Source organism: Hypanus sabinus, chromosome 8, assembly GCF_030144855.1.
Source record: "Hypanus sabinus isolate sHypSab1 chromosome 8, sHypSab1.hap1, whole genome shotgun sequence".
In the NCBI taxonomy this organism is placed as follows: Eukaryota; Metazoa; Chordata; class Chondrichthyes; order Myliobatiformes; family Dasyatidae; genus Hypanus; species Hypanus sabinus.
Genome location: NC_082713.1, coordinates 128,011,512 through 128,023,976, shown reverse-complemented (window position 1 = coordinate 128,023,976; position 12,465 = coordinate 128,011,512). Strand labels below are relative to the sequence as shown.

The window sequence follows — 12,465 nt, the reverse complement described above, 5'->3', positions numbered from 1 at the left end:
CATTTCATAGAGAGAATTCTGCCTTGAAGTCCATGACCATGGTGTTGCATATGGATCTGTTCTGGGACCCCTGCTCTTTGAAATTTTTATAAATGACTTAAATGAGGAAATGGAAAGGTTGGTTAGTAAGTCTGCAAAGAGTGGTGGTGTTATGCACAGTGTTGAAGGTTGCCATAGGTTACAATGGGACGTTGACAGGCTGCAGAGTTAAGCTGAGAAGTGACAGATGGAGTTCAGTCCAGGAAAGTGTAAAGTGATATAATTTGGAAGGTCAAACTTGAAGGCACAGTACAATACTAATAGCATTGTGGAGAAAGAGAAGGATCTTGGCATCCAAGTCCACAGATTCCTGAAGAATGAAGAATGCAAGCTGAGAGGGTGGCTAAGAATATGTACAATATGTAGGCTTTTAGTAACTGAGTCCAACAGGTGAGAGGTAACGTGGCAGTTTTAAAGAACTATGGTTAGACCACACTTGGAGTTGAGTGTTTCGGTCTGGTTGCTTCATTATAGGAAGGGTGTATTGTAGATACTTCAGTGAGAGTGCAGAGGAGATTAGAGAGCATGACTTCTGAGGAAGGGTTGAGAAAACTAGGGCTTTTCTCTTTGAAGCAAAGGAGAGAGAAACTACTTAATAGAGTTACACATATAAGATAATAAGAAGCACAGCGAGAGTGGACTGACAGCAACTTTTTCCTAGGGTGAAAAAGGCTAATTTGAGAGGAACATACAGTATAGGGGAGATGCCTGAAGCAGGTTTATTTTACACAGAGGGTGGTAAGTGTACGAAATGCGCTGCTGGGTTGGTGAAGAAGCCAGATAGATTAGATACATTTAGGAGATTCTTTGATAGGCAAATGGATGAAAGAAAAACGCAGGGCTATGTGGAATGGAAGGATTAGATTGATCTTGGAGTAGGCACAACACCATGGGCCAAAGGGCCTGCACTGTGCTGTACTTTCTATGTTCTATGCAATAGGTCCTTTCTATTTACCCCCGCCCATCATACTTTATACACCTCAGATGTCTGTGCTCGGCTCTCTCTCCTCCAAATAAAACAACCCAAACTTCAATCTTCCCTCATAGCTACCATTTTTCAGTCCTGGGAACATCCCGGGGAATCCCCTGCCCTCCCCAGCATAAACGCAATTTTCATTGAATTTTGAGCATTGACTTCTCCCACTTCCAGTAATTTTTCCCCTTTCCTCCCCTTTTTATGTCCCCACTCTGTCCCCCCTTACTTCTTCTCCTCATCAACCCTTGCCCCCACACTGGTGCCTCTCCTCCTTCCCTTGCTCCCTATTCTCCTCTCCTATCAGATTCCTTCTTCTCCAGCTCTTTACCTTTTCCACCTATCACCTCCCAGTTCTACTTCATCCAGCCTTCCCTGCCCACCTGGCATCTTCCTCCTTCCATCCCAGTCCTGATAAGAGGGTCTTAGCCCGAAACGTTGAGCGCTTTTTAGATGCTGCCTGACCTGCTAAATTCCTCAGAATTTTGTGAATCTTTCCATGATATGGTCTGACTAGTGTTGGATTTAGTTCCAGAATGACTTCCATAGTTTAATATTCAATGCCTCAGATAATAAAGGGAAGCACCCTGTCTGGCTGTCTTACCATCTTATTAACTTCAATGATGTGTAGACATGCACTGGAAGGCTCTGGTTTCTCCACACCAGTCAAGTCACTTCTCCTTTAATGGACATTTTTCCCCTATTACACCAAATGTCATAACATTAGCTAATTTTTACCCTTGGTTCAGAGATTCCTGCCCATATGAAAACCTTCCATGGTAGGTTTTGAATAGGAAAGATTCAGTCTTTGGTATCATTTACCTGTACAATTCCGTCCGTCCCCAGTGTAGCCAGCCCCGCACACACACTGGAAGGAGCCGGGGCTGTTGGAACAGGAAGCCGAGCTGTGACAGTTGTGGCTCCCACTCTGACACTCATCCACATCTAGAATTTGGAAGAAAGGAAAGAATTCACTGGAGAATCCACAGCTGTGAGAATATCTGATTTTCCACTGTCTCAATAATTTCAGTCATGGGTCCAAAACATTGTCTTGTTTTTAGAAAAGATAATATTTGGTTTGGCTTCTTCAAAGGTAAAATGTAAAAGGTCAAACCTGTGCATGATGTTCTGTTTCCGGGTCTCAGGGTGTACCCTGGGTGACAGTCACAGTGGTAACTGCCCACCGTGTTCACACAGAGCTGGGAGCAGCCGCCATTGTCCTGCAGGCATTCATCCACATCTGAAAAGCAGGAGCATGTTTTGATCATAAGTCTATAGAACATAGGAACAGAATTAGGCCATTCAGCCCATTGCATCTGCTTCACCATTTGATCATGGCTGATTTATTTCCCTGTCAACCCTATTCTCATGTCCTTCCCTCAAGACATTTCACATCCTTATTAGAACATTTCAACCTCCTCTTTAATTTACCCAACGGGTCAGATACACAGCCGTCTGCGACAATGAATTTCACAGATTTGCCACCCACTAGCTAAAGAAACTTTACGTCATCTCTGTTCTAAAGGTACATTCTTCTATTCTGAGGCTGTGCCCTCTGAACTTAGATGCTCCCCTCATTGGAAACATCTTCAGCATTTCCACTCAATTTAGGCCTGTTTACAGCAATCACATGCCCGGAGCCATGAAATGTCCTCTTTCAATTTTGAAACCCTTTTTTGAATAACCCTTTCAATTTTGACTTGCACGACAAATAACAACAACTAAAGGGCTAGAGACTCTGGTTCTTTTCTTGCCACTATCTGTAAGGAATTTGTTCATTCCCTGTGACCACGTGGGTTTCGCCTGCGCGCTCTAGTTTTTTCCCACATTCCAAAGACATGTGGGTTAGAAGGTTATTTTGGTCATATGGGTGTAACTAGGCAACATGGATGTGTGTTGGTCGGAGAAGAATGGTTCTCCAGCTTAATCCTACCTCTCAGCTCTAAATCCATAGTCCTACAAGTCATAGGTCCGAATATACAGCCTGGTACCTTTTAAATGTGGTAAGGGTTTTTAAATTCACTGCATTTTCAGGTTCAGAGTTCCAAATCTCCCCCATCCTCCAGATTAAAAAAATAATTTCTCCAACTTTCTCAATTCAGTGGAGGCTCCACAGCTATGTGAAGGTTCAATTTTACAATGCTACATGACCAGGTTTGTACATCACAGTCAATTCCGTTGCTGGGGCGGGGGAGGAGGAAGATGGGCCTTGGGACTCTTATTACGTAATTGTGATGTTGTGTCTGCTTACTGTGTGTGGCTGTGGGTAACGTGTCTTTGCACCTTGACCCTGCCGTAAAACTATCTCATTTGGCTGTATTCTTGAGTTTTCTCAAGAAAACTGTATGTGGTTTGGCTGTATGTGGTTAACTGACAATTAAACTAACTAAATTCAGTCATGGGCTGAAGATATTGCACAACCACAAATCTTGCTTTTTAAAAAAGTGAGATATTTATAGCGTGTTCTTCAAGGATGAAATGTAAAAGGTCAAACCTGTGCACGTTGAACTGTTTCCGGGTCTCAGGGTGTACCCTGGGTGACAGTCACAGTGGTAACTGCCCACAGTGTTCACACAGAGCTGGGAGCAGCCGCCATTGTCCTGCAGACATTCATCCACTTCTGAAAAGCAGGGGCATATTATGCTCAATTTTAAATTATATTGATGTTCCTCTTAAAAAAAACCTCACATTTTTCAAACCTCAGGATCTTTTCAAGTAAGATTGCAGGCTCAGTTTTCCTGTTTTTAAAACTCTGCACGTTCAACTTATTTTATATAGCTGGTGAGATCAAATCAAGAGCCACTTCAATTCAGTGTCTGGTTAGTTTGCCACTCAGTAGCTTAAGTGAAAAAATACCTTCTGCATTGCTCACTGCCTCAAAATGCTCCTTGAGCCCATCATTCCAGGTTTTTGGCCTTACACATGCAGAAGAGAACATTATATGGGAAGGGAAAGATAGAGGGTAAAATTAAAGATAGCGAGATAGAGAGACAGAGAGAATGTGAGAGATAGTATCTAACATAGTGACAGAGGCAGTGACATAGAGATGAAGTGATAGAGAGAGACTGGGATATATATATATAGATAGATAGATAGATAGAGAGATTTTACAGAGTTAGAAAGATAGAGATGGAGAGATAGAAATGGAGATAGAGAGAGATAGAGAGAGAGATAGAGAGAGAGAGCGAGCTCACGCAACCTTAATCATATTGAATTGTGCGGGTCTGAGTGGAAGATCCTTTCTCCTATTTTCCTGGGCTTCTTGTGTGTTAGTGCACTATTAATGCAAATTACTGTTTGATGGTCAGTATGGGATCAGAGGTCTGTAGGATCTGCTTCCACTCTGAATAATGATTTGTAATTCAGCTTTTCTTCAGCTAACTTATCAATCTGTTTGTCATAATGAGTGTCGGTCACTTCCTAAGTTTACAATTCTCTCTTCCAGATGTAAGTTGGTTCTTGAAGTAGATTTCAGGGATCATCCAGTCAATTTTCCTGTATGGATCTTACAAGATAACTTAGGAGTGTCTTTGTCATCTACTGTACGAACCCACTTTTTACCATCTTCTATACTCAGTTCCGTTCTCAACCAAGTTGCCTGCAAGTGTCAGTTTGAATTTGAGAGAGCACAGATGCATCAGAGATTGTTATGGATCTGCTCTGCTGAAGTCCACAGGAAACTGAGGGAGTTGTGAACACGGAGCAGTACATCACAAAAAACACCTACCCCTCTATTGACTCTGCCTGTACTTCCTTGGGAAAGATGCTGACACAATCAAGGGCACCTCCTACCCTGGTCATTCTCTTGTCCACTCCTCCCACTGGACAGAAGATACAGAAGCTTGAAAACATGCAGTACACACAACCAGACTTGAGGACTGTTTCTATTCCACTGTAAGCTGAACTTTTGATCTCACAATCTACCTTATCATGGCCCTTGCATGTTATTTGTCGGCCCTCACTGCACATTCTCTGTTACTGTAACACTAAATTCTGCATTGTGTTTTTATTTTCCTGATATGGAATTGAATTGACTTTATTTCTTACATCCTTCACATACATGAGGAGTAAAATTCTATACGTTATGTCTCCATCTAAATGTGCAATGTGCAATTTATAGTAATTTGTAATAAAGAGTATGTGCAACAGGACAGTCAATACAGCATAGAAATAGAATTGTATCAGCATGAATTAATCAATCTGATGGCCCGGTGGAAGAAGCTGTTCCACAGCCTGTTGATGCTAGCTTTTATGCTGTTGTACCGTTTCCCGGATGGTAATAGCTGGAACAGTTTGTGGTTGGGGTGACTTGTGTCCCCAATGATCCTTTGGGCCTTTTTTACACACCTGTCTCTGTAAATGTCCTGAATAGTGGGAAGTTCACATCTACAGATGCGCTGGGCTGTCCGCACCACTGCAGAGTCCTCCGATTGAGGGAAGTACAGTTCCCATATCAGGCAGTGACGCAGCCAGTCAGGATGCTCTCAAGTGTGCTTCTACAGAAAGTCTTTAGGATCTGGGGACCCATACCAAACTTCTTCAACTGTCTGAGGTGAAAGAGGCGCTGCTGTGCTTTTTACACAACACAGCTGGTATGCACAGAGCACGTGAGATCCTCACAACCTCAGTGTAACTATGTATGGAGTAATTTGACTGGATGTCATGCCTGGATCTTCGTGTATGTGATAATAATAAAATAATTACCAACTGCAGCTATACATTGTGCGGAGCATCACAATGTGAGGCTCACCAGAGTAGATGTCGAAGGTAAAAGGTCGGGAGGTCACCGGGCCATCTGAGGAGGTGTTTACTTGGATGACAGAGGTACACACTGACAGGGAGCCCAGACCTGAGATTCAATTCACAGAAGTTAACAAAGAAGTTGTAAAATACATGGCAAAACAACTTCTATGAAAACAGTTGACCTCTGAAAATTCAACAAGTAGATCGCAGCAATGTATCATAATGAATCACTAATTCAACACTCCATCAGCAGAAGGACCTTCTCTAGAATTCAACATTTAGATCATGGCAGTACATCATAATGAACCACAATATTAACACTACATCAGGAACAAGAAGTTCTGGAGAGCTCAGTGGTTGAAGCAACATTTGTGAAGGGAAATGGACAGTCGATGTTGTGGGCTGAGACCTTCCAACTCTCAGTGTGTGTTACTGAGGAAAGTTCCCAGTCACGGGGACTGGGAGTCTCTGCTTTATCCTGCTTCATTTGCGGCAGGTTTGACTGCAGTTAGACCACAAGACACAGGAACAGAATTAGGCCATTCAACCCATTGAGTCTGCTCCACCATTTGATCATGGCTAATTCACTTTCCTCTCAACCCCATTCACCTGCATCTTCCTGCAACCTTTCACACCCTGATTTATTAATAATTTATTAACCTCTGCCTTAAATAGACCCAATGACCTGGTCTCCACAGTTGCCTGTGACAACGAATTCCACAGATTCACCACCACCAATCTGGCTATAGAAATCCCGCCTCACCTCCATTCTAAATGGACGGACTCAATTTTAATGCTGTATCTGCTGGTCCTAGTCAGCCCTTCCATCTTCTCCACATCCACTCTATTTCAGCCTTTCAACATGCGACAGGTTTCAACGAGAGTTCCTCTCATTCTTCTAAATTCCAGTAAGTTCCAGCCAGAAACTATCAAATGCTTCTGATGTGATAAGCCTTTCATTCCCAGAATAACTCTCTTGAACCCTCTCCAATATCAGTACATCTTTTCTTAGATAAGGGGCCCAAAACTGCTCACAGTACTCCAAAGTGAGGCATCACTGGTGCCTTATAAAGACTCAATATTACATCCTTGTTTTTATATTTTAGTCCTCTCGAAATGACTGCTAAAATTGTATTTGACTTCCTCACCACCTACTCATCCTGCACGTTAACTTTTGGAGTATCTTGCACGAGGACTCACAAGATCCTTTGCACCTCAGATTTTTTTTAAAATTTTCTCTCTATTTTAAAAATAAATTTCTTCAGAACCAGCCACATTTTTCTTCCAGACTTGAGTTCCTCACTGCTTCCAGTCCAAATGGAAGTCTATTTCCCTCATGGATGTTGGCTGACCCATTGAGTTTCTACAGCAGTTTGTTTTTCACTCTGCAGTCTCTTCCGTCTCATTCCAACATTCTGACTGCAGTTCTCACCTGAAACATCAACTCTGCTTCCCTCTCTGTGAAAAGTACATGAACTTTATTTTCTGTATGTCTTTCAGACATCTATCACCTGCAGTTTTTGTTTTAATTTTCATGCCATTGGTGGCCTACCGAGCTCCCTCCCACATAACATACTCCACCACTATATTTGCCCTGAAACATTTACCCATCATCTCTCTAAATGCGAAACCCTTGCCTTTAAAAACTTTTTCCTTGCTTTTAAATTCCTACATGGTGTTTACCCTCCCAATCTCTAAGGCTTCATCCAGCCCTAAAATCCACTGGGAATTTTATATTCTTCCTCCTTAATTTTCATCAACATCACTTCAACATTTCAGCTTTGCAACTTTGCCATAAACCTCAGGGTTGCCTCCCTTTCCTTCAAAATACTTCTCAAAACCCAGCTCATAGGTATCAGTGTCAATGTGACACCTTTGAGGGGATTTCACAATACTGTAGGTGCTTTATTTTAAAGGAGGTACTTGTTGAGTTGGGCAGACTTATGAGGATCACTATTAAACTAACTCAGGGGGAGGACCTGCAACAGCTCACTGCTATCTTGGAACTTTGAGGCTGTCTTCACAATGTTGTAAGAGTAGATCTCTGAGTCTATGTCCCGGCAGGAGGGGGTCTCCTGAGAAGTTCTGGGCACGTGTGTGTGTCACTGAGTGTTCAGTCTCTGCAGCGGGGAAACTCTGGTTTCTCCTGCTTCATTTGCGGCAGGTGTTAGTCTCAACCTGAAACCCCAGCCACGCACTTCTTTCAAAATCAAGCCCCTCACTGCTTCCAGTCATGGATACTTCTTCCCCAACTCTTGTATGCTCCAGCACACCACATCTACCCTGCCCAGCCCTGCCCTCACACATCATCCTCATTTTAGATCAAAGAAGATGGAACAGTACAGTACAGGAATGGGCCCTTCACTCCACAATGCTGTGCTGAACTAATTGAACTAGTAATCAAATTCTGAACTGAAGTAATCCCATCTCCCTATACAATGTCCATACCCTTCCACTTGCTGCACATTCGTGTACCTATCTAAAGGCCTCTTCAACATCCCCATTTTATTTGTCTCCACCATCATCTTAGGCAGCTCATCAGGTACTCACTACTCTGTGTAGAGCACTTGTCCCACTCATCTCATTTGAAATTACCCCCTCACTCTAAATGCAAGCATTTTGGTACTAAACATTTCAACCCAGAAAAAAAGATACCGACTGTCTATTTTATCAATGAATAATCTTATACAGCTCTAAATCTGATCTCCCCTCAGTCTCCACTGCTCCAGAGAAAACAACCTAACCTCTCCTTATATGACATGCCCTCCAATCCAGACAGTATCCTGTAAAACCTCTTTTGTACCCTCTCCAATCCCATGAGATCCTTACTAAAACCAGCACTGAATGCAGTACTCAACACAAAGCCTATCTAGTTTTTTATAAAGCTGCAACATAAAACTTTCAGCAGAAACTGTTGAAATCAATTCCTTGACAAATTAAGTAACGTAAATCATATGTCTTTGGGTCTTGCCCTTACCAGCGTGCTGAACCTTTATGTTTGACCTCCCAGGGTCCAATGCTTCTCATTTGGGTAAGTTAAACTCCACCTGCTATTTCTCTGCTCTCATCTGCTTATATTCACCTGTATCCCTTTCCAGTTTTCTGTGCAGTCTACAACACTACCATTATTCATATGATCTACAGTATTAATAACCCCACCCAGCTACGTTTTCATCCTGGTCATTTTTACATATCACAAATGGCAGAGATCCCAGTACAGATCCATGTGGGACTCTATTAGTCACAGACCTCCAGTCATAATACCACTACCCATTGACCATTGTCCTCTATCTTCTATGGGCAAGCCAATTCTGAATTAAAATGGCTAATCACCTACCCAACCCTGACCCACTACACAATCTCCCAAACCTTTACTCTCCCACACCACCATATTATCCCCCAGAACAGGCCTATCAATTTCACCCACTTACCTCCATCCACACATCACCCAGTCATACTTCCACGATCTCCTTTCTCAGTTACAGCATACCACCCTCACTCCTCTAACTCACACTATCCCATAACACAAGACCACCAAACCTCCTCTAGGTCACCCTCCCTCTAAATCATAACACCACTCAAACTCCGTCATATCAATCCTGACACCAGCTCCACTTCCACTGCAACACGGTGTCACCCACATTTCCACACCACCCTGCCTGCCCAACCCATCCTTACTGCTATAGCACACCACAGACCATCAAACCCCTGTCTGCACCATTGATCTCATATATCATGATACCTCCTCCACCTCCCCGGTCTACCCTCACCCCGACAGCACTGACCCCATCTTCCTTACCTCACAATACTTTTATATCCTCACAGCACTGTTGTTTCCCCCACTATACCACAGCACAACACCATACCAACACACCCCTTCCTCTAGCGCATTCACTACCCCAGATGCTAAACACCACAGTACACCACAACACCACACTCAAATCCACTATAACTTTTACACGATGGCAGCAATCTGGAAAGTGTATCAAACCTAGCAAGTTCATCAGCTGAACTCTCCATTTAGAACCTACACCATTACAGCACAGTACAGGTCCATTTAACCTACTCTAAGATCAATCTAACCCAGGCATGGGCAAACTATGGCCTGCGGGCCATATGCGGCCCGTTAAGCTTTTTAATCCGGCCCGCAGAACTTGATGAAATTATATTAATAAACCTTGTTAACGTTTTTTCCCCACAATTCTGGCGTCTTCCCAATAGATGACACACTCTATATACATTGACCTTTGTTGAGGTGCAGCGCATTACTCCACATTTGCGCTTTACTTTGTGACCTTGTGGCGACCCATTTCCTGGCACATCCGAACCGGCTCACAATTAGCCAGCGTTCCGGCTAAGGGAGATAGCCTGCGGGGATTTGCGAGCACAGAGCTCCGCATATTGGCGCGCTCTCACTGTTCTGTCATTGTGCGGGTCGTTGTTGAGTTTTGGCACAGGGGACAATTGAATAAGAAGGAGCAGGAGAAGTAGACCTGCATCTCCTACCGTTTTTGAAATAAAGACAGTCAGGAGAGTGATGATGATAATATCTTGAAGGATAACAGAATTTTCAGTGCTTTAAAATAATAACTGTTACTATTAAAAAAAGCTGTATTTTATTCATTTAATTTTCAGTGTTTTAAAAGACATTTCAATAAATAGCTAAATACCATGGGACTTCAAAGACAGATATTTTGTTGTAATGCATTTGTTCATTTTCAATTGAAATTAAAGCACATGTTTTCTACATAACCCATGATATTTTATTTTCTCTTATGAGGTGTATTACCAAAACACTCCGTCCATCTGCTCCTGGTCCGGCCCCCCTGTCAAATTTTAGAACCCTTTGTGGCCCTCAAGTCAAAAAGTTTGCCCACCCCTGATCTAACTCTTCCTACATAGCCACTCATTTTTCTATAATTCATGTGCCTGTCTAACTGTTTCTTAAGTGCCACAATGTATCTTCACTCCAGCACACCCAGCAGGACATGCACTCACCCACCACTCTCTGCATAAAGAACTTACCTCTGACATCCCCCCTCCCCCTTTACTTTCCTCCAATCACCTTAAAATTATGCCTTGTATTAGCCATTTCTGCCCTGGAAAAAGTATCTGCCTATCTACTCTAGCTATCTCTCTTTATCTCCTTGTACACCACTATCAAGACAATTCTCATCCTCCTTCACTTCTAAGAGAAAAGTTCTAGCTTGCTCAAACTATTTGCATGAGACAGGCCCTCTAATTCAGGCAGCATTCTGGTAAATCTCCTCTGCAGCCTCTTTAAAGCTCCGACATCCTTCCTATAATGAGGTGACCAGAACGGAACATAATATTCCAGGATTTTATAGAGCTGCAACATTATGTTGAGACTCTTGAAGATGTATGAAGGCTAGCACACCATACACCTTCTTAACCACTCTATCAACTTACATGGCAACTTAGAGACACCTTTGGATTTGGAGCCCAAGATCCCTCTGTTCCTCCACACTGCTGAGAATCCTGCCATTAACTTTGTAATATAGCTTCAAATTTGACCTTCCAAAGTTAATCACTCCACACTTTTATGAGATGAACTCCATTTGCAACTTCTCGACCGAGATATGCATCCTGTCAATATCCCATGGCAACCTACTACACATTCAATACTCTCCATAAAACTAAGAGCAGGGGCCCCAGAAGAGATACCTGTGGAACACCACTTGTCACCGACCTCCAGACAGAATACTCTCCATCTAATATCTCCTTCTATCGGAAGCACAATTATGTATCCACGCAGCCAAATTTCTCTGTACTCACACATTCAAGTTTCCTTGGATCCCATGTGTCCTGGCCTTCTAAAAGAGCCTACCATAGGAACTTTATAAAAGGCCTTACTAAAATCCATTTACATCGCATCCACTGCTCTATCTTCATCAATGTGCTTTGTCACATCCTCTAAGGATTCAATCAGGCTCGTAAGACATGGTCTGCTCCTCACAAGCCATGCTGACTCTCCCTGATCAGATACTGATAAATCCTGTGTCTAAGAATCCTCCACAATAGTTTGCCCACCAATGAAGTAAGACTCACTGATCTATAAATCCCAGGGTTATCCTTACTCCCTTTCTTGAACAAATGAATAATGTGTTCCACCCTAGTACTGCTCCTGTGGCCAGTAAGATCATCACAAATGGTGCAGCAATCTCTTCCCTCGATTCCTATTGTAATCTAGGGACTAATGTTTTTCAGAAGTTCTAGCACATCCTCTTAATACTGACTGCTTGAGTTCATCCAGGAGGGGTGGGGACAGAAATGATTCCAGTCAAAGTCAATGCCTGGGAGGTGAAGGAAGCTCACAGGGGATATGAAGCCCTGTTACAGAACGTGATTTTTACAAGTTTCCCAGGCTTGGTTACTGTAGATTTATGGACTGAAGGCCTCATTTAGATAAGCAATAGCTACAGGAATGAGAGTGGATCTGGAACACCTTACCTGTTAAAACCAAAGTGGTCATGTTTGCAGGCTGGGAGCTGTGAATCTGCTGGACCCCACCGGTGTGGTCTGTGCAGTTGGCAATGATTCGATAGTTGAGGATCACCATTCCTGGAAGCGGATTGACCATCCACGTCAGTGTGATGTTGGGTCCTGTGACATTGGCAGTTATAGTCTGCACCATGTTCCTAATGTCTGGGCAAGAAGAGAGGTAAACAGGTGAGTAGATGGTTTCTCTG

The 12,465-nt window shown here is 43.0% G+C and overlaps 1 protein-coding gene across 1 annotated transcript in view; it reads right to left on the bottom strand.

Annotated features, from left to right (window-relative positions):
- LOC132397669 (uncharacterized) overlaps positions 1-12,410 on the bottom strand; it is a 258,258-nt gene extending 245,848 nt beyond the window's left edge. Inside the window, exons 1-5 of the mRNA XM_059976438.1 lie at positions 12,227-12,410; positions 5,763-5,861; positions 3,507-3,632; positions 2,127-2,252; positions 1,835-1,957 (exon numbers count right to left, since the gene is read on the bottom strand). Of these exons, the coding sequence (XP_059832421.1) occupies positions 1,835-1,957; positions 2,127-2,252; positions 3,507-3,632; positions 5,763-5,861; positions 12,227-12,410 (658 nt within the window). The remainder of the gene's footprint in view (positions 1-1,834; positions 1,958-2,126; positions 2,253-3,506; positions 3,633-5,762; positions 5,862-12,226) is intronic.
- Between the last annotated feature and the right edge of the window lie 55 nt (positions 12,411-12,465).